At 35.3% G+C, this 23826-nt stretch overlaps 1 protein-coding gene and 1 long non-coding RNA gene across 12 annotated transcripts; both read left to right on the forward strand.

The window, feature by feature from the left end:
- The first annotated feature begins 8338 nt into the window (after positions 1–8338).
- Positions 8339–11000, forward strand: LOC132614268 (uncharacterized). The gene is made up of 3 exons (XR_009572229.1): positions 8339–8651; positions 9137–9193; positions 9944–11000. It is a non-coding gene; the product is annotated as an uncharacterized LOC132614268 (long non-coding RNA).
- A 5384-nt stretch (positions 11001–16384) lies between these two features.
- Positions 16385–23472, forward strand: LOC132614025 (AMSH-like ubiquitin thioesterase 2). Of its 11 annotated transcripts, XM_060328367.1 has the most exons (9): positions 16539–16706; positions 17903–18103; positions 18516–18604; position 20013; positions 20077–20139; positions 20232–20306; positions 20901–20963; positions 22151–22203; positions 23276–23472. In XM_060328367.1, the coding sequence occupies exons 1-9, from the start codon at positions 16659–16661 to the stop codon at positions 23445–23447; spliced, it is 765 nt and encodes a 254-aa protein (XP_060184350.1). In that variant the 5' UTR covers positions 16539–16658; the 3' UTR covers positions 23448–23472. The 11 variants fall into 11 exon arrangements, 6 of the variants coding, with proteins under 6 accessions (XP_060184347.1, XP_060184348.1, XP_060184349.1 ...); XR_009572158.1 differs by lacking the exon at position 20013 and adding an exon at positions 21249–21285 and having other exon boundaries at positions 16535–16766; positions 20232–21161; positions 23276–23430; XM_060328364.1 differs by lacking the exons at positions 16539–16706; positions 18516–18604; position 20013 and adding an exon at positions 16385–16521.
- The last annotated feature ends 354 nt before the right edge of the window (positions 23473–23826 follow it).

Here is a 23826-nt window from a genome sequence, read left to right on the forward strand (position 1 = left end):
GACAATGTCTATTCCTTTTTATGGAATGGCTCCTGCAGAATTGAAGGAGTTGAAGGAGCAACTGAAGGATTTGCTTGAGAAAGGCTTTATTAGGCCTAGTTCGTTGCCATGGGGAGCACCTGTGTTGTTTGTAAGAAAGAACGATGGTTCGTTACAGATGTGTATCGACTATAGGCACCTGAATAAGGTGACAATAAAGTACAAGTATCCACTCCCAAGAATTGATGATTTATTTGATCAGCTGCAAGGTGCCAAATGGTTAAGATCAAGGTATCACCAAGTGAGAGGTAGAGAGAATGATATTCCGAAGACGGCGTTCAGAACAAGGTACGGTCATTTCGAATTTCGGGTAATGTCATTCGAATTGACTAATGCACCAGCGGTATTTATGGATTTGATAAACAGTGTATTCAGGCCTTTTCTAGATTCGTTTGTGATTGTGTTATCGATGATATTTTGATATATTTCCGAACCGAGACAGAGCATGCAGATCATTTGCGTGCTGTTCTTAGAGTTCTTTAGGCCCGAAGTTATATGCGAAGTTCTCTAAATGTGAGTTCTGGTTGAATTCTCTGACTTTTCTGGGGCATATTATTTCAGCTGATGGTATTCGGGTAGATATCCAGAAGATTGAAGTTGTAAAGACTTGGCTGAGACCTACAACACCTACTAAAAGTTCATAGTTTTCTGGGTTTGTCCGGTTATTACAGAAGATTTGTAGAAGGTTTTTCCTCTATCTCTGCACCACTGACGAAGCTGACTCAAAAATCAACTAAATTTCAATGGACGGATGCTTGTGAGCACATTTTTTAGGAGTTGAAAAACAGATTGACTTCGGCCCCGGTTCTGACACTTCCAGAAGGATCGGAAGGCTATGTTATTTATTGTGATGCTTCAGGTGTTGGACTAGGTTGTGTATTGATGCATTATGGTAAGATTATTGGTTATGTTTCAAGGCAGTTACGGAAACACGAGAAAAACTATCCAACCCATGATCTAGAGTTGGCTGCGGTGATTCCTACATTGAAGATGTGGGGACATTATTTGTATGGTGTTCATGTCGATATTTATACATACCATAATTGTCTCCAGTATATTTTCAAGCAGAAGGAGTTGAACTTGCGGCAAAGGCGACGGTTGGAACTATTGAAAGATTATGATGTTAGTATTTTGTATCATCCGAAGAAGGCGAACGTCGTAGCCGATGCTCTTAACCGTAGATCCATAGGTAGCTTATGTGATGTTCAGCCAGAGAAGAGGGAGTTAGCTCGTGAGATTCAACAGTTAGCTAGCCTAGGAGTTCGATTGATGGACTCGGGCAATACAGGAGTTACTATTCAGAATTCAGCTGTTTCGTCCTTAGTAGTTGAGTTGAAAGAGAGCTAGTATGAAGATCCCATGTTAGTTCATTATAGAGATGCATTCCCTCAGAATAAAAAGTCACCATTTGAGACTTCTGTAGATGGAGTTCTCAGGTATCGAGGCAGATTATGTGTTCCTAATGTTGCAGAATTGCGTCGTAGATTTTAGGGGAAGCCCATTATTCCTGTTATTCTATTCATCCGGGAGCGACAAAGACGTATCATGATATTAATTCAATTTATTGGTGGGATGGAATGAAGAAAGACATAGCAGAGTTCGTAGGTCAATGTCCTAACTATCAGCAAGTAAAGGTCGAGCATCAGAAACCTAGTGGATTGTTCCAAGCCATGGAGATTCCGACCTGGAAATGGGAGGTAATTAATATGGATTTCATTACAGGCTTGCCTCGTTCTCAGCATAAGGATGATTCTATATGGGTAATCATGGATAGACTTACAAAATCAGCTCATTTTCTGCCTGTTAGAACTACGTATTCAGCTGAAGATTATGCAAAGCTTTATATCAAGGAAATAGTATGACTCCATAGTGTTCTGGTATTCATTATCTCCGATAGGGGTGCGCAGTTTACGGCTAACTTCTGGAAGTCGTTTCAATAAGGTTTGGGGAATCAGGTGAGTCTTAGCACAACATTTCACCCCTAGACTGATGTACAAGCTGAACGTACTATTAAGACTCTCTAGGATATTCTACGGTCATGTGTGTTAGATTTTGGAGGTAGTTGGGATTATCACTTTCCGCTCATTGAGTTTGCATATAATAATATTTATCATTCTAATATCCAAATGGCCCCATATGAGGCTTTATACGGGCAAAAGTGTAGATCACCAATTAGATGGTTCGCAGTAGGGAAGACTAATTTTGTAGGACTATATTTGATTCAGCAAGCAGTAGAGAAGGTCAAGCTTATTCAGGACCCATTATTGAAAGCCTAGAGTCATCAGAAGTCTTATGTAGATAATCGCCGACGAGACTTTGAGTTTCAAGTTGATGACTGGTTATTCTTGAAGGTGTCACCTATGAAAGATGTTGTGAGATTTGGTAAGAAGGGTAAGCTTAGTCCTCGGTATATTGGGTCTTACAGGATTGTACGCAAAGTGGGCCAAGTGGCCTACGAGTTAGATCTACCTTCAAACTTGAAGTCAGTTCATCTAATTTCCCATGTATCAATGCTTCGCAAGTGCATTGGAGATCCTTTCGAAGTTGTACCTGTCACACCCCAACCTTGGGGGGGGGGGGGGGGGGGGTGTGGCCGGCACTCGGCACCCGAAGGACCGAGCGAACCAACTGTGGTATCTGAACTCTGTAACATGAATCATAGGCCGACAAGGCCGCTGAATAACAATTGTAAGAAGTATATCATGAGAACCTGCAAGCAGAAAAGGGCCAACAACACATATATGCATAACTAGGGCCGACAAGGCCACAACCAAGAAAGAAAACTAGTCAGAAGGCCGGCAAGGCCAAACACAATACCTGTACACTGACTGATAGTCTGTAAGCCTCTAAGAGCACTAATATGCATCAACTGGTCGGGACAGTGGCCCCGACGTACCCACAGCCATACTCATAATACATATATACATGCATGCATCCTATTTAATGACTCTGACCAGTAACTCCGGAGAATGGAGTGTGAACATCTTTGCTGAACTCTGGTATCTTGCTGAGAAAGGTACAACAATCCGTCTACCGTACCTGTGGGCATGATCACAGCTCACAAAATGCGTCAGTACGAAAGATGTACCGAGTATGTAAGGCAGTAAGCATAAACATAACATAAGCATAAAAGATACAGATAACTTGGGAAAAGATGTAGAGACAACCTGAAACTCTGAACGAGGTCACTGAGGGCGACCATAATTATGATATAAATGTAAATGTATGCCCGTAAAATCATTCCTCACTGTGGAGGCATATATCATATCATATAACAATAATAAATCCCTCTGTAGGGTGAGCTCATCATCATAACATCGTCTCTGCCCAACTGATCAGTGGCAATGCACAGCTACGTGCCTACCCGGCCGCCTATAACACGGCTCGGTAAAGAAAGAAATACATCTAGGTGCACATATAAGTGTCTACCCGGCCGACTATAGCGCGGCTCGGTAATGAAAATAAATACATACATATATATATATATATATATATGTATGTATGTATGTATGTATGTATGTATAAGTGCAATGAAAGACTGACGTCAGAAGAAATATCATGGAAAGAGTCGGAGTGACCTATCATCATTATCCTCCGACTATCATTATTGTCGCTGCGTTTATCATTATTTGATCATTAGGCCAAAGAAGTAAAAGTACAAGGAAACATCTTGTTATGAATTATTCACGAAGCCAAAGTTAGCCAAACTCTTATGAAATATGATCGACACAACTTTTATCGGAAAGAGTGAGCCAACGAGAGGTTCGTCACCTTGGAGCAATAGACAAGAAGATAAGGATTAACTCAATTAAAGGAAGTACAATCAACTCAACTTTGATGTGAAGAGTACCATAACTAATATCATTCTTCATTCGATAAACAAGAGGGATACGAAATGTGAAAGGTACCTCAATACAAGCTATTCATGAGAAAAGGGTAAGCTTAACCATTTTGGGACATAATCGACACAAGTTGAACGGAAAGTCTTTTAATCGATAGCCAAAAGGAGAAGTGGACCATAATTTGGCACAAGTCATAGATGAGTATGTTTCAGCTCAATTATCATGGAACGCGATCGATCTAAGTTAGCGGAACAACTTTTCAATGAAAGGTCATTTGAAATCTAGTCATGCCACAAAGAGAATAGAAAGCCTTACATACCTCGCCGATGGAGTTATATGTGTTTCCCGAGTCCTCGAATGCCTTACGAATGATCACCTACATCATATGATGGGATCAATTCCAAGTTCATAGCTTATGGAAATACTCAATGAGACATCTCGTCGAACAACTTGCGGGCGTAAGTTCGTAGGGTCATTTGTAGTTCAATTTCTTCATTCAAGACTACCATTTTTATTTTCCTTTACTCCTAGTCTTCCTTATCAATCCATCCATACCTTCACAGCTCCAAGAAAATACATTTAAACCACATAAATCAGCTCAACCAATCAATTTCATCCATACTAGTTCATATGGTTCATATACATGGGTTTTCCTCCAAATTTCTTAGGTTAAATACTTGGAGAATCATAAGGAGATGATTAAGAGGATAAAACATACCTTATATTCCCAGAATCAATCCAAAACAGAGATTTCTTCAAGTTGAAGATTTCTTCCGAAAAGCGAAATAACGAAGAAACGACGATTGTACGATTACCACGTGATTCCTTACGTTAAAGTTACTTGATTAGCCTTTGTATTTGCTTATGATTGATGGAGAAATGTTTGAGAGAGTATAGGGAGTGTTTAGGGTTTGTTCTTTGAAGAGAAATGAGGTTCCAATCTGATTTGTGGGTCTTTTATATAAAAAGGAATAAGCTGCCACCGACCTAGAGCACTGTTCCCGCGACAGTTTATGTCCCTGGACGAAAATGGGAATATCTCTCTACTCCGATGTCTTATTGATGAACGGTAAAATGATCTGGAAAATAGACTCGTAGAACTTCGATTTGGTAGGTGGATCACCCCGTAACTGCAAGTAGATTGAGAGAAAAGCTCTTCGACATCTGACCCAAATTTCAGTGAAATTTACAAACTTCACTTGTGACACCCTTTGTCGAATTTCGTATTACAACTCGTTTGACTTCCAAACTTAACAAGCGACCATTATACGATTCAAATACTTCATATCATTACTTGATTAGCATGTGAAGCACTTCTAATCTCACCCGAAAGTACAAGTTATCGTATTCCCAACTTGCCGACTTTTGACGAAACTCATCCTTCTTCGATTCACTCACCCTTCAAACCTTCCGCCACTTACTAATATTATTTATAGACTCTTATAACCATTTCTATTAATAAGCTCAATCCCTTTTAACCTTAAGATAATTTCTTTTGAACTTGCGTCAACTAACTCATGATGCGACTTTAACGTGTGAAAATCCTGGGTGTAACAGTACCCATAGATGATGTCCAAGTCACCGAGAAATTATCCTATGAAGAAGTTCTCATTGCTATTCTAGACAGACATGTTCGGAGATTAAGGACTAAAGATGTAGCTTCAGTGATGGTCCTCTGGAGGAATAGGAATAAGGAAGAAATGACTTGGGAAGCTGAAGAAGATATGAGGTTCAGGTATCCACACTTGTTTCTATTTCCATAGGAGGTTCAAATAGAGACATCATTGTCTTCAGGTGCGTAATGCTTTCTTTTGTGATTTCTTAGTCGTGTGGGGCTATTATTGTTATTGTTGTTATGGCCCTGTGAGGTGTTATGTATTTTGGGTTATTGTGACAAGATGATAGTGGTATATTTACAGGGTAAAATCTGCCGAAATTTTTATAGAATCCCTAAGAGTCTAACATTGGAGGACGAATGTTCCTAAGGGGGGAAGAATGTTACACCTTGGAATTTCACGTCTTTTGCATTATAAATAAACGAACACAAGCCTAAAGTGGATATGAAGTCCTTACAAGGTTAAGGAGGGTATCCAATAATTTTAAGTATGTACCTTAAGGTTTCGAGGTTAAATGAATCGACGGAAGTAAGTTCGTTGAAGGTTAGGATTTATGTCATGTTTTTGGGAAGATTTCATATCATTTGAGCTATAAATTTCTTATAATTACCTTGATGGGGAGTTATAGGTCTCATTAGATGGTTAATGAAGTTTTATACAAGTGCCAAGAAGGTTTCATAAGGATTGGAGGTCAAACGAATTGAAAAGAACGCGTTTTCGCGAAAATTGGAGTTTGTGGGCCAATATGCGGCCGCAAACTGAGTTTGCTATGCAGCATAATAGCCACAAACTCCCAAAATTTTGTGACCTTACTGCCCAACACCACCCCCATGTTTTGGAGGGAGTATGTGGTGCCGTATACTCCTCGCAACACGGAGCGGTGGGGCGGTTTTCAACCCTTGTTAATATCCAAAAAATCCCATTTTTCATATCCACCTCCCACACTTATCTCCCCACATTATTAGAGAGTTCTTGAAGGTTATCCAACATTCCAAAACCTTCCACACCATCGAAAGAGAAGATCAAACTCCAAAAACCCCAAGATAATCTATGTAAGATGATTATCCTTGCTTCTAATCAATGTTGTGATGAACTTGGTCTTGGAAGAAGTTGAGTGAAGTGAAGTTATTCTATTATAAGGTATGTTATTCATCTTATCAATATTATTAAGTTGGTTAAAAGGTTTAGCAACTCTTGGGAAGGCAAAGAATCACAGTGGAGAAGTCACAAAGTATTGAATTGAAGTTGATGACTATGAGGTCAATTGGAAGGGAAATTTGGATTAATTTAAGCTTATTTTGAAGGAAAACTCTTGATTATGTTATTGTTGATGTTGTTATTGTTTATTTGGAGTTGTTTTGGAAATTGGTGGAAGTAGACAATAAAGGGAAAATGCTGCCCAAATTCTGCTAGCTTACTAATTACTCTAGTTTGAACTTATGAGTTTTTTCAAGACTTAATTCTAGTGTGAATCCCTTTGAATGTAGATTTGCCAGCTTGGGAGGAGAAACATTAAGTAGTTAGGGAGACGAAGAGGTATGTTAAGGCTAACCCTTTTGTTACATCTCATACTTTAGTACGTCGAGTTTCACAATGAGTTAGTCAATGTACAATTGGAGAGCGGGACTATCTTCGAGGTCCTATGAGATAGACATGTTTATATCGAGTACATAAGGATTTAAGACCACGTCCGTGAAGGTTAGATGTTAAGCGAACGGAAGTATAAGTTTCATCGATATAATACGCTGAGTTTCGGGATATGGTTTGAACCCCTCGATATAAGTAAGTGGACCTGAGCCCCGAAGAATTATAGCAAAAGACATAATTTAATTAAGATTGTGGGATAAATATTATATGGAAAAATCTCATGTAAGTTGTTGGCATAAAGCAGCAAGTTGATATACTTATACATGTACTTAGGATTAAGGAAAGAATTGGTACAAGAGCATTGCTCTTTAGAAATGTCACGTGAAGAAAAAAAAATGGATATGTTTTTGTGACAAATGGTGGGCCATCCCACATGGTCTTCATTGACACTTTCATTATTTGTAATAATTAAAGGTAAACCATTGGGTTGAAAAGCTAAGAATATTTCATGTGCCAGCAAGGATGAGTATGGATTACTATATATGTTATGCTTCCACGTTTTTGGTCTTGTCACCATGGAAATCATTACACTTAAGTGGATCAAAGATGAGTAAGTAATTGTTGGTAATTATAAAACTTTTATCATTTACAATGAAATTGAGGTTCGAAATTTATTTGAATGAAATACAATCTAAGCTATAATACCTCATATTGTTTTGGATTAGGAAATTGAACCATCCAACATGAGTAAATTTACCCAAGCCCAAAGAATTTGGTCATATTCAAGTATGAAAATTAAAAACTCGGTGTATACAATGAATGACGTCCCGACATTATTTAAGATGAAAAAGTGTAACGATGATGATTGAAAATAATATTTTATGAGTGACAAATGAGGCTATGGACTAGTGTTGTATCACATGGTCACGGTAATGGATATATGGAGTATGTTAAAGGTTATTACTATTTAAGTGAATTGAGGTCAAGAAATTAATTATGGGCATAATTGGTTAAATGTGGAATACAATAGAAGATTAAGGGAGTTAATTAAGGTTTAAATATGACAAGTACTAAGTGCTCATATTTCCACGTGGAGCATTATTATGAAATGAGAAAGATGACTTGTATATATGCATGTACGTGTAAGGTGGCTGCTTCTTGGATTAAAAAGTATCATATGAATGTAATGATGAGGCAGATGCATGTACGTGGAAGATGACTGCCTCTTGGATTAAAAACAAAGAGCATCATATGAATGTAATAATTAGGTGGGCCCCACATTTTATTTAAAGGAGTTCACTTTTGATATTTCATAAGGATTAAGAGAGTTATCTTGAGAGGATGCGGGCAGCAGCGAAACTTGCAAGAAAAATGAGCATCAATACATTCATTTTGGAGAATTATTCCTTACTTTGAGAATTCATATTTCAACCTTGGATATTTTTTTTTAACACAAAACTTTCCAGCAATTTTAATCTTGGAGAGGTTATTTTGGAGAATATAAACGAGCAACAATATAAGGTTTGGATGTTACTATGGAATAAAGATTGCTACGGGACTTGACTAGGTATGTAAGAATTCTCCTCTACTTGATATATTTAAATTCATCCCCGTCATAGCTAAAATTTGAGATGAGAACTACAAAATTAATTGCGGGAAATCGGATGAGTTATTGTTGTTGTTATCATATGGACTGTTTGGTGGTCGTTATAAATTGTTTGGTGTACTGGAATATCGTGGAATTGGCTGTAATTGTTGTGGTTGTGCTTGTTGTTATACTATGTATATGCAAAAATAAGGAAGGGTATACAAGTATCGGTATGAGAATGTATATTGGGCTGTTTTAGGAGTAATTTAAGAATGGATTTAATTCTAGTTTGATATGAAATTGTTGGTATTGTTGTTGTTGGTATTTTTATTGATGTTTGGCTAAGTTGGAATTTCGAGGATTTGTTAAGTTTACAGGGGAGATGCTGCCCAATTCTTTTTCTAAAATTTACGACGCGTTCTTATAATCGATTAACTAATGTTAATACGAATTCTCCGGTGAAGGTAACGATGTGACATTGGGGGAGAGCAAGTGAACGATAACATAGCTAAACGACAAAGGTATGTGAGGCTAGTCCTTTCTTTCTAATGGCATGAATCACATAAGTTCTTTTCCTCTTCATGAGTTCCTATTTTCCGGAAAGCTAGAAGCCTAAGTCCATAAATGTCTATATAAGATAAGAGATAAGAGATATGATATGATGATGCCATATTGATAATGATGCTATTTATTTCTTACACTCACCTTATGTACTAATTCTTTCAAGGTGAGGCAGAATGTCAATAATTGTTCCATAATGAAATCGGGGGATCACGACCTTACGCCACCCCGACAGAGTACAGTTGATCTTGAGTCTTATGCATGTACTATGATAAGCATATTATTACAAGTATTTTTTTATGAGCATGTCATGAGCATATTACACCGTGCCTAGTTGGCCGGGCAGTCACCGCTAAGGCGGGCAGCTATACGGATACACCATGACCTTTTGGCATGGGCAGACACCACTAGTGGGCGGCATGAGATGGTACCCCGGACGCGGGAGGCCTGGACGCGGGCTAATGTTATTGATTATCACACCGTTCCGATATGGACGGGCAGCTTGCATATTATGCATATATGATATTATGATGAGTATGAGTAAGACAACATGCATTACTTCTTTTATGATTGTCATTCAGATTTAGATGTTTCATATTGATGTTCACATTATATTAACACTGTCTTTCTTTATTATTTATGCCTCTCATACTCAGTACAATGTTCGTACTGACGTCCGTTTTCTTTGGACGTTGTGTTCATGCCCACAGGTAGACAAGGAGGTGAGCTTGGTCCAGACCCTTAGTAACTGTCAGCTGATTGAGAGCACTCCATTGTCCGGAGGTGCTTATGATTCTTCTTTTGGTATATATGCATATTTTGGGCACGACGGAGTCTTGTTCCGTCTATATGTTTAGTATGTCAGTAGAGGCTCGTAGATACGCAGTGTGGGTCAGATGGTCTCACAAGATGTTATTATTATGTATATATTATTTTGATGGCCGAGAGGCAAATGTATATAAGTATTTATGTTTCTATATAAAATATGATTTTCCTACAATTCGTGTATAAAATTGGTAAAAGGGCATTAAATGAGTAAGATGAGTATTAGAACGAGTGGTGCTCGGTGGCTAGCCCCGGGTACCCGTCACGGCCCCTAGCTGGGTCGTGACACCTTTCCTTCTTATGGCATGATCACTTAGATACGAACATACGTACAAACGTCCTCTATGATGATTCTATTTCTAGAAAAGCTAAAGCTTATGATTCTTGAGGTTCATATGATATTGTTGATAATTTCCCCATAATTGTTGATCCTTCTCATATGATTATTTATTTTATTCATTGATGTTGATATCATCTTATGGTAGTTGTTCCTTCAAGGTGAGATATAGCGATGATAATGATTCCATAATGGCACATTGGAGGTTTACCGACCTTACGTCACTCCGATAAGAGTTATACCTTTCATTTGGGCTCTCATGCATGCTTTTATATCTATGTATGTATTTGCTCACACCGCGCCATGCTATAGTCGGCCGGGCAGGCACGTAGATGTGCACACCATTGCAGTGGGCAGGTTATGATGTTACCCCGGACGCGGGATTATGATGATAACACCGAGCCTCAATGGTCGGGCAGGATATTATATATATGTATGTATGAAAATATTTTTTTTAAAAGCTAAGCATGCATGATAGCTGCCTTAAAAGGCATTCAGAAGTACATATTGATCTATTTATCTTATGTTGTCTTCATATTTTCCTTATTTATTTACTCATGCCTTACATACTCGGTACATCATTCGTACTGATATCCTTTTGTTTGTGGAAGCTGCGTTCATGCCCACAGGTAGGCAGGGAGACGGATCAGACCCCTAGGTTGCTTCATCAGTGATTGTTCAGGAGCGCTTCATTTGTTTCGGAGCTGCAGTTTAGCCGGTATTATTCTTTTGTGTATATATATAGGCATGGCAAGGTCTTGTCCTGTCTTTATGATGTTATACACTCCATGTAGAGGCTCGTAGACAGATGTATATAGTTAGATGCTCTATAACCTTATCAGGTCACATTTGTATATCATTTTTGGCAGCGTTGCCGGCTTGTACACATGGGCATAGTTGATGGTGATTATATAGACATGCATATATTTATTGAACTCGTGTCTCTTATGGTTTGTGATATTTATAAGTTAGCCATGTGGCCCACCTAGATATGATTATGAGATGGATGTTAGGAGGTGCTCAGTAGGTTAGCTCCAGGTGCCCGTCGCGGCCCTCTGGTTGGGTCATGACACTTAACCAGGTTCCTTGGTTAGTTGTTGTATTTCCGCACTTATATACTTTATATGATATGGAGACTTCTTAGATAATTCTGTTTCTTTTGGTATGCTTAATTTGAATGTTGAATAAGCGAAGGGTTCGCCCACCAGGGGGATTAGCGTGGGTGCCCGCTCGATCCAAGATTTGGGTCGTGACACTTTTGCAGTCGGGAACAACTACGGGAGTTGTTGGACAACTATTAAATTTGTTGTAACAAGTAATATTAAAGTTCTTGAAACAACAACTATGGTTGTTCCCATAAACTACGATAGTTGTCCCACAACTTGAATAATTGTTCCATCATCTGTCGAAGTTGTTCCAATATTTAATAATCATAATCTTTAAGTTAATATTTTACTATGTGTATAATCACTTGATTAATGTTCGATTATAATCAAATCAATAAGTTTATGTCTAATAATATGTTGAATCACTCAATTAATCTCCAACTATCATTAAATCTCTTAGCTAATGTTTTATTATGCATTGTATCGCTCTGTTGATATTCAGTTATAATGAATTAGTCGTTATTTTTATAGTTGTCCTAATAATTACTTTATTTGCTCCTATAATTTATATAGTTGCCCAGCCATTGCTTCAATTGTACCAACAATATTTTTAATTGTCCCATCAACTGCTTGAGTTGTTCCAACAATTTCTTTAGTTGTCCCAACAACTATGTTAGTTGTTCCATCATTTTATGTAGTTATCCTAACAACTCTTAAATAATTCATAGATCGTTAATACAATAACTGTGTTATACTTAATAATTCATCGAATCTCTTGATTGATCATCAATTGTCAATACATTACTTACTTTATGTATAATATTTCATAAAATCACACAATCTTCAATCGTTATTGAATCACTATGTTTTTTCCCAACATAATAATAGAATCACGTGATCGACCTTCAATTCTTATTGAACTACTATGTTTATCCTAAATTATTCATAATATGGCTCAAGTGATTATCCATTTTATTATTGCTTTGTTTATGTGTAATGCTCAATACAGTCACTCAACCTTTCTTTAATTGTTATCGAATCACTAACTTTATCCTTAATAATTTGTATTATGGCTCAATTGATCATTAATTTTCATAAAATTATGTTCTTTATGCGTAATAATTCATACTCACTCCATCAACTTCAATTGTTATCGAATTACTACGTCTATCCTTTGATCATTAATTTTTGTTAAATTACTTATTTTATGTGTAATAATTCATATTATTGTTCAATCGATCTTGAATTGTTATTGGATCACTACGTTCATCCTTAATTCATAGAATGGTTCAATTGATAATCAATTGTCGTTGTATCACTTCGTTTATGTGCAGTAACTCATAGAATGACTCGATCGATTTTCAATTGTCTTTGAATCACTACGTCTATTCTTAATAATACATAGAATGATTCAATTGAGCATCAACTGTCATTATATCACTATGTTTATCCTTAATAAGCCATAAAATGACTCAATTGATCATCAATTGTCATTAAATCATTTAGTTTATGTGTAATAACACATATAATTGCTCGATCGATCTTTTATTTTGGCATTGGATTGCCATGTTTATCCCTAATAAATCATAGAATCGCTCAATTGATCATTAATTATCATTAAATCACTTAATTTATGTGTGATAATTCATAGAGGCACTATTGTTATTGAATCACTATGTTTATATTTAATAATTTATCGAATGACTCAATTGATTATCAATTTTTATTAAATCCCTTAGTTTGTGTGCTATAATCCATATAATAGATCGACCGATCTTCAATTGTCATTAAATCACTACATTTATCCTTAATAATTCATAATTTAGCTTCAATTTTCTAAATAATTTAGATTATGTGTAATAATTTATATAATCACTTGATCCATTTTCAATTATCATTGGGTTACTACATTTATGCCCAATAACTATTTTAGTTGTGGTAACAACTAAAGAAGTTGTTCCAACAATTTTAGTAGTTGTTGTCGGACAACTAATCTAGTTGTACGACAACTGCTAAAGTTGTTGACTTACACCTAATAGAATTTTTCAACAACTTCAGAAGTTGTCTGACAAACAACTACCGAAGTTGTTGAAAAAACTCAATAATTTTAACATGTGGTGACTACTGTAGTAGAATGGCTCCATTAATGCAACGTAATTCATAGAATGATTTGTTACCACAAGCTTTTAAATATACATCAAGGTTGTTTATTAAACGTAGATCAGTAATAATAGCAACATCAAATACTTATGACAAATAAAATCTATTTCTCTCCGAAACATTAAGCTATATAACAAACTTAGCAATATTTGAGGTCATTACATCGTACCTGAAATATAAAAGGACAAGAATTATTAAGAATCTATAATACAAATGATTGTAGGTCCCCAACATCTATTGTAGTTGCTGGAACAAATGTTAAAGTTGTCCCAATAACTACTGCGATTGATGGACAACTGCTGAAGTTGTCCCAACCACTATCGAATTTGAACCAGTAAGATTTTTTAATATAGTAAAATATTAACTTAATTATGATTATTAAATGTTGGAACAACTTCGACAGATGATGGAACAAATATTGAAGTTGTGGGAACAATAATAGTTGTTGTTTCAAGAACTTTACTATTACGTGTTACAACAACTTTAATAGTTGTCTAACAACTAGTGTAGTTGTCCAACAACTCTTGTAGTTGTTCGCGAGCGCAAAATTTTATTTATTGGTTCTAAAATTTGTTTTCAAAATTCACTCAAATCACCATTGAATAAACTCAAATTTGATATTTAGCTTCTCACAGGTGTTTACAAGGATTTTCAAGAACACCCACTCAAAATAATAACCAATTTTCAGATCCGAATTTTCAACTTCAACAAACCCAACAATGGAGTTTTAATTTTTCTTACACAAAATCCACTTCCAAGTAGTGTTTTAACAACCTATTTAAGCACAAATAAATAATATCTACTTAGTTATGCAACAATTTACCATTAATTTTGAATTTCAATCACAAATTTAATTATAACCCAAAAGCTTCACAACTCAATAATGAAAGAAAATTTGGGGCTAAGTGAATGCCTTTTGATTTTTGAAAAAAAAGGGGCTCTTTTGTATCTCTAAGTTCTTAACATTACAAGTTAGCCCCCATTTTACTTAATTAGTGTTTAAGTGAGTAAAAGAGAAAAGGAAAAAAAAGGGACCCACTTGTCTCTTTTTTTAATTGAAGACTTGAATGTCCTCCTCACCTCATTCTCCTGAGTAAATTAGGGTCATTAACCATTAACCGATTCAGCATCATGGTGCTGGATCAAAGTAAAACATGAGAATATATAGGATAATCCAACATAGTTGGAAAAGACATATCGTTCAAAACCGAAAAAGCTAAAACTAAGCAAATAAATAACCTGATATCAATTATTACACTAAACAAGATTAATTGTCTTTATACGTCTGTGGTTCCTGAAATTTTGGTACTCCTAAAATAGCTATTTGATTCAAATTTCAAGGTATGACTTATTTGAGTGTTATTTTCATTTGTCTTAAAATACTGAAACTTATTTAATTAAGCAATGTAATGACAACCTTTTGGTGAAGCAGACCGAGGAGGTAAAACATTTCAGTACTATAAAGCTCAATTACTCCACAATAATGGAAGTAATAACATCCTCCGGTAAATTCACCAAGTTTCTGGTGAAGATAAATTATTTATACATATGATTTAATTAATTTATAAAATTTATTTTGTATCTTTTTCGCGATATAAGTGTAATTTAATTTATCAGTATAAGGTCATATGGAGATTTTTTTTATCTCCTCAATCTTGGCTACGTTCACAAAATATATTTTTATACATTCAATTTGTTATTTTTATAACCGTGCAAAGCAGAATCACATACAATATAGCTGTGTATATAGTTCTAAGTTCGAATCATATAAGGGTGTAAAGGTCGGAGAATTTTAGTGCTTTCTCCATTTATTTAGACACAAGCCTCTACAGTTTCTCTTTGTACACTTCCATTTCTATAACAACAAAAACAAGTTTCCTATGTGCAAATTTGTCTTTTTGTTAAATTTTTATTTTAAAAAAATAGAAGATGTGTAGATCATTTATGTTGGTGGTGGTGATAGTTGGTACGTATGGTGAAAGTGTTTCTAATTTTAGGTAGTGATAGAAGATGGTTGATATTGTGGGTTGACATGTCATTTTGACTAAAATGAATCTGGTTAACAGAAGATATGTAAATTTAAACTATTTTTATGATGTTAGATATATATGTGGACCGATAGCATAACAAAAGATAATATTAAACCCTTTCCATTAGTAGATCTAATGGATGGGCAAATATAACCCTTTTCCCAATTATTTAAGAAGGCCAAAATTAAAATTTAAAATTGAAATAAGAATTTATCCAAATTTGTCTTAGTGTCAAAGCCAAACATATGATTTTTATTATACTCGTAATATTTTATTTTTAATCTAATGAACAAATATATATTAAAAAATATATATCAATAAAACAATTTTAATTTTATATTATAATCTAAATACTCCACCCGATCTATTAATATGATACCCTATTTCTTTTAGTCAGTCAAAAAAAAAAAAATGATGCATTTTTATATTTAACAACAATCTTAATGGAATAATTTCTAGTCACAAAAGTTTACTTAGCTTGTACTTAGCTTGTTTGAGATCTCAAGATTCAAATTTTTTACTTTCTTTCTTAAATTTCGTGCCTTAATCAAACACACCTTATATAATTTTTTTTTAAATTTCGTGTTCAGTCAAACACATTTTTTTCTTAAATTTCGTGTTCAGTCAAACATATTTTTTTTTCTTAAATTTGATGTCCAGTCAAAACATGATATAAATTGAGAGGGAGGGAGTATAACATGTTGGCAAACCAAACAACCCCACAAGGTATATTTTTGGTCGGGTTGACTTGATGACGAGACAATCCTTTCATGTCCTCCAGTGATGCTAAGCTGAGATGAAAAGAAACAATCATAAACAAAGTACAGAAGGTATCAGGTTCTTCCCTTCCACCCCCTTTATAAGAGTCTTATGTATTCCAACTAGTTGCTTTTCTTTTTTCAAAAAAACAATTTGTCAAAGTTAATTTATACTGTTTTCAGTTTTCTGAATAATGAAATGATTTTCCATGCCCAAGATTATTCAGATGTTCTTCTATTGGACTGGTGTTAATTGGGTTATCATCTATAAATCTTGAAAATCTTTACTCTTTTGGAGTAGTAGTAACTTAGATATGGTATATTGACAATCAAGAATTTTGTGTATATCCATTTGATTTGTATCTCTACTTTTCTTGTCCTTTCTATTACTCCTCCATCCCCTTTTACTTGCCCGCCATACTAAAATAGATGTCCAATTTTACATGTCCAGTTTGAAAAATCAGAAATAATTTACCATTTTATACATGTGTTATCCTTATTATTAAGTACTATTCATTTCTCAATATTTAGATGACTTATAGGAGTAATAATTAGGGGGTGATATAGTAAAACTATAATTTTATTTATTGTTTCTTAAGGAGTGTCAAGTCAAACATGGATAAGTAAATATAGGCGGAGGGAGCGAGTAATATATTCCACCTTCCTTTGGATCATGATAGTAATATGAAATATTCCTTTTGAAGTTGTGCACTGTGATGAATTTTATTACTGAGTGATCAGAATGTGAAAGGGAAAAAAAGAGAGAAAGGAAAAGATAGAGACTTTATGATTAGAATGTGAGGGGGGGTAAAAGATAGATACGACGTTCATTGTTGGACTTGGATACTATATCTTGTACTCAACTAATCAAGAAGAAAATGATTCAATTGGTTCCGTAAAGAGCATGATTTTTGAACCTTATCTACCTTTATGTATGATCTCAATATTGAGTACCTTTGTGTCCAAATTCTATGCACCGCATGGATGCAAGACTATACAAGAGACCACCAAGGAATGCTGTCTTTCTTATATTAAAGCTGAGCTTTACATTTAAATATGTGTTTATATTTAGGGCGTTTTTCATTTTTGGCCCATCGGCCAAAGTTAATTACGGGTCCTATCCGAACTATACAAAACCTATACACTGGTTATGTATATTGTATATATATTGTATGTATATTTTATGTATGTTATATGTGTGTTTATACTTAATGTACAAAATCTGTACATTTGCTGGCTATTTGTAAATTAGATCAAAGAAAGGCATTGGACTATAATTATCTCAACCTTTTTCTTAGGGTTTGGATTATACTTTTTTGCATCACTTGCTGCGTTGGGCTGTTAACATTCGATACAGAGTAGCATAAGCTTACTTCTGTTGTTAAGTATTACTATTAGGTAGCTTTTGCATAGAAATGATCAGCAAATCTGAGCACGTCTGAATTCCTCGCAGTTCATGGCTGGTGGAGTATGTTGCCAGACTAATGTGCATACAGTTTCACAGACTGCTCCTTCTCCGGGAATCTCCTTGATACACACTTTGCCTCATGAAGCTGAAATCTCAAGTGTCTCAAGTACTGATTCATCAAGTGGTCCTTCAAACTATTCACGCAATGTGCAGACCAAATCTGGGCCTCTCAAAGATGTACATGTAGTAAGTACTCAATTTATTATGCCTTCTGAGATACAACAGAGGTCCAGCAGTAGCCTAAATACTTTGCTTCACTATTTTCCTTCCCTTGGTACCAAAACCAGGGTGTCGTGCTGGGAATACAAGGTCATGCATGATAATAAATAAATGCCATAATTACATTTTTGGACTGCTCAAAAGAATTATAGCCTACAAATGTATAAATTTGGTATATTAAGTATAAATATACATATAATATACGTATTTTATGCCCAAAATATACATATAATATACATAAGGTACATATAATATACATAATCAGTGTATACGTTTTGTATATTTTGGCTAGCGCCCGTAATTAATTTTGGCTGTGGGGCCAAAAATTAAAAAATCCCATAATAAATCCTTGACAAGGTAACATTTTTTTTCTTCTTAGCCAACAAGGTTGATGGAGAATTTTCTGGAAATCGCCAGCGACAACACTAAGAAGGATATAGAGACCTATGGATTTCTTGGTGCATCTTTGTAAGCTCACTAGTATTCATTTTTCTTTCTGGAATGATACTTTAAGGACATATTGTTGAATGATGAGTAACACCTATTTATAGTGCTCTAGATTTTGCACTATAGCTGATATCACTATAGCTGGTAACGGTTGAATGGAGCCTGTAAGAACAGAACTAGTGATGCATAGGCTGATATGTATGTTCTGCCAAGGTGAGTGAGTGACTGTCTCAAATTGAAGTACTAAGGTTGCCTACCCTCCAAGCTTCCAAACTATACAATTGGAAACAGTTGAAACTTGAATGGAGCTCTGAAATAGAACTAGTGATGCATCGGCTGATACAGATGTTGTGCCACGTTGTGTGAGTAACTTCATATTAAAGTACTGTGGTTGTCTTTGAGAATGTAGGAGTGGCAAAGTTTAGCCATGAAACCATGACCTGCCAAATCTGCTGATCCGCCCATTTATTAGTTCAGCCCAATCCATTTCGGCCCATCTAAAGTTTGGCCTGATTCCTTACCCAAAAAAAAAAAAAAAAAAAAAAACGTTTGGGTGAAATGTAGCCTAAATTGAACCATAGAAATCTTGTCAAAATATTTTTAGAAAAACCTTTTTTTTTATATGTTATATATAACCATAATAAAGAAAAAAAATATAGTTTTATTAGGTACTTAAAGAATTATAAAAACAAAATTATAACTTAGTAGAATTGGGCGGGTTGGGTTATGACCCACTTTTTAGCACAACCCATTTCAGCCCAAGTAACTTTGGGTGGGTTAATGACCGCCCATTTATTATCTCGGCTAATTTTTACCCACCCAAATCCAGCCCAACCGGTGACACCCCTAAAGAATGATCTCTCACTGTAACAAGCCTATACTTCAAGCCTCCAAGGTATGCAACTCTTATGTTCCATCAAGGTGTGCAACTAGTACCATGGTAGTGGTTAAGGAAGCTGCAATTTTACATTACAGCGTTGAGATTAATCTCCGTATTCTTGTGTGCCATGTATGCCTTTTCACCAAGTTACTGTCTTGTGGCATTCTATAATAGATTATCCGATTGTTGCCACATAACCTGCTCTACTTGGCACGAGCTGTTATCCTTGTGGCAGTAGTTATTGTTCCCCTCTTCAATGTTTGTAGTGATGACTTCTCGTGAAGTAGAAACTGCACAGATTATTCAGTGGCTATATTATGTAACTTTGGTTCTAATTTTCTGTTATAGTCTCTAGGTGATGCTTTCTAGGACCATGTTCATTGGCTGTAATGTTGTTTATTTTGGGGCATCAACTATGTACCTATTCAATGACACCTTCCTGCAAACTTTTCTTCCTTTTGTTTTTCTTTTTGATAGGTAAACTATTTGCCTGTTTACTGGCACCTTCCTGCAGACATTTCTTCCCCTTTCGTCATTGAGAATGTTAAGAGTAGCTTGAAACTGAACTTTTCATGCACTGACTTTTTGCAATTTTCCTCCATAATACATGCAGAAAGATGACATCTTTTATATTACCTCTCTAATAATACCAAAACAAGAATCAACCTCCAATTCTGTAAGTAATTCAACATCTGAGAATTGTTGCTCTACTCATGGCCAATTTGGTAAGCAGAACAAGATTCTAAACTTATTTGTACTTACTGCTAGTGTCAAGCCCTACAAGAGGAGGAAATGTTTGCCATACTACATGAACAGTCCCTCTTTCCAATTGGATGGATTCATGTAAGTCCTCTTCTCTTTCTCAGTTAACTTTAATGTGCTTTATATATATTTAGATGGAATCGTATATAAGGCGATAAAATAATTGAAAGAAAACTGAATTTTAAGTGACTTAATGCATTTGGCGTCTGACCTGTATATTACTTTTGATGGCGAACATGCTGCAAACTCTGGTTTGAGTTTCTTTTATCCGTAAAATGACATTCAAGAGTTTAAAAGAACCTTTAATCTATTCATATGGGACTTTATGTTCTGCGACTTGAATAACATCGAGATAATTAAATTTGTAAGAAAGTCCTGAACTCCGATATTATAGAATCTTCAGAACATCTGTTAGAGCTATTATTCCCTTTAATTCTGCACCAGTAATCAAGATGTATCCACCGTTATATGTTTTTGAGTTTCGACAGGGAAGATTTTTCTCTGTTGTCAGCTTCATCTTTGATAGTCTACAGAGACGCCTTAAATATGAACTGTCTAGATCAAATTGATTGTCAAGTTTAATACTCATTTCAATTATTCTTAAGGTAATATCTTGAAATATATAGTTGAAAATCAACTTCCATTGCCATTGGCTTTGTTCTAATTTTTCTCCAGACGCATCCATCTCAGAGCTGTTTCATGTCATCGATCGATTTGCATACTCAATATTCGTATCAGGTACGTTCACTCCTGATGGATTTATACCTTTGTGCATTTCATTATTGGAGATAGTTAAGATGTTGAGAATTTAATGGAAGAGATTACTTCATTCTGATTGTGATTGATAGAACTGAGTTACAGGTATAACTTGTGCTAACTTGTGGTACACGATGTGATTGGAATATCTAAAAGTATTTCTGTCATTATAAATAATAGGTGAGTCAGACAAAGAAAACACTCCTTTTTCTAGCTTCCACGCTTTCATTTCCAATTAAAACTGAATATTTTTATCACTGAAATCAGCATTCTTCCACCATTCTTGGTAACACTGAAGAAGAAGGTACGCAAACCAAAAATATAGTGCAATGCGTGATTTAGGAGGAATATTAACTTTGGACTATAGAAATTTAAGTCCAAAATATTTGGAGTTCATATGTTTATGCTACACTTTTAAACTGAGAATCAAGAAACTCCGCCTGCCAAATGAACATTTGGTCATGCACTTAATTACTTTTGAAACGCTTAACCTTGACTAATTGTGAATGGGGTGTCATTACTCCCTTTTATGTGCTATAAATTTAGAATAGCAAATTTAAATGATATTAGCTGTTCTATCCTTCATTTATTTTTCCATTTTTACCGTCCATCTATCAGCGTAATAGTTCAGTTTAACAACTTCAATTTATAGGAACAGTATCTCAACTTCAAATTTACACCTATATCCATTTGGAATTGAACTCCTCAAGCCATTTCTTGTGTTAGACTGTCAAATAGTCACATAAATGATATCAACTAAAGCAATATTCTTGAATCCATTCTTTACATGGTATCAGAGCCAGGCCCGCCCAGTTCATTGTTTCCGATGTTGGGCCCCCATATTATAATTGCCACGCACTAGATATCCAACGCACTAGATATCCAGCCCTGGGCGTGAGGTGAGGCGTTAAGTCCCACATTGGTGGCTTAAAGAGTATACGGTCTCCTTATATGGACTTGGGCAATTCTCCCCTCATGAGCTAGTCTTTGGGGTTGAGTTAGGCCCAAGTCCATTCTTTACCCTTAGCATTCACCTACGTGCTTTGTTTCAGCATTACTTCCCAAGATTTTCCACTAAACTTGTTATTGTGCTATAATACACCTTGCGCTTGTGATCATTTACATCCGTGCTATTTGTCATATTTTCTCACTTTCTGCTTTATTTTTAGGTCATGGTACCAGAGGCTATTGGAATTGTCATGGCTCCTACCGATACATCAAGGTCTTTTCCTTGTTCTTTGGTGATTATATTTGCAGGTTTCTAAGTGTACTTGTCAAGTTTGAGATGCTTCTTTGCCATCAAAATTCTGGTACATAGCTGATAAAAATGCTTTAAGCTATATCCATGTCGGCAGAAAACCAATTTATTCATGACGATTCCTCTGTTAGTTTTGCTAAATGAATCACTCTATCACATCTCAAAAAAGGTTATAAGAAAGCACATCTATGACTACTGCCTGTTAGATTTACCTCATTTCTTTTTGGACCATTTATTAATTGCAAAGTACTTTAACAACCTTTTTCGAAAAAAAAGAAAAAACTTTAACAATAACCTCTAATAGGAAATTATGAGAATTCATTACTGCAAGGAAAAGAAGGAAAGGGATATTTGCTTCATGGTTTGACAGTTTGCAACATTAAGGCACTTTAGTAGTGAGTTGAAATGTAATAGTCCTTGTGAAAGGTATTGCTCCCTCCGTTTCATAATAAGTGTCCACTTAGCCTTTTCATTTTGGTTAAAAATAAGTATCCACTTACATAATCAAGAAGGATTAACTTTATTTTTCTAGATTTTTTTTCTCTAGATTTACCCTTATTTAAGTGTAAAGTGACCATTTCCCGATGTCTCAAGTTAATAGTAATATGTAAACTTTAATTAAGGGTATTTGAGTAAAGATATCTATTGTCTTCTTGGAGTTAGTATTTTCTAGGGGTGTGCTAAAGGCTAAGTGGATACTTATTTTGAATCGGAGGGAGTAGAACGTAAGCAAAAGCAGTCTGAAACACATAGAGATAACCATAACTTGCTTATCTGTGGAATTGCTATTGGGTATTTTTTCTTTTCATTTTTGGCCTGTCGGCCAAATTAATTGCGGGCGTTAGCCGAAATATACAAAATCTATACACTGATTATGCATATCATATGTATAATATATGTATATTTATACTTAATATACAAAATCTATACATTTGCTGGCTAATTTGTATATTAGATCATCGAAAAGCACTGAACTGTAATGATCTCAGTAATTATAGATCAGGGGTGAAGCTTATCTTTAATTGAAATGTGCTAGGGCATATGGAATATTCCAGCTATCTGATGGTGGAAAGAAAATCCTCAAGGACTGCCCAGAGAAAGGATTTCATCTTCATAAAGAACCAGTTGATGGGAGTCCCCTCTATGGGGATTGCTCCAATGTCTATATTAATTCATGTCTAAGACTAGAGATATTTGATTTACGATGATTGGATGATGTAGCGTTAACATGCATTTATGTCCAGGCTTCATCTTGTTGAAATAGCTAAACCATCAAAACTTCGGGTACAATTGTAAATAAAATAAGACTTTTCTGGTTTAAGATACAAGCATATTGTCAAAACTATAGTGATAAAGAACTAGTAATGGTCGTGCTGGTGGAGGCAAATTTGAATCATACATGTAGTATAGGGGCAAAAGTGAATCATGTATATTGTAAGGGTGAATCTGGTCCACTTTAATTTAATTAAGATACATTTGGAATAAAAATGTTGGGATGTTAATAAAAAATAAAAAGGGATCTTGGTTAGTTCATAAGGGCAATTTTAAGCCACTTTGATCACGGCACGGATAGATTTGATACCAAGT

This window comes from Lycium barbarum, chromosome 10 (genome assembly GCF_019175385.1).
Source record: "Lycium barbarum isolate Lr01 chromosome 10, ASM1917538v2, whole genome shotgun sequence".
Taxonomy (NCBI): domain Eukaryota; kingdom Viridiplantae; phylum Streptophyta; class Magnoliopsida; order Solanales; family Solanaceae; genus Lycium; species Lycium barbarum.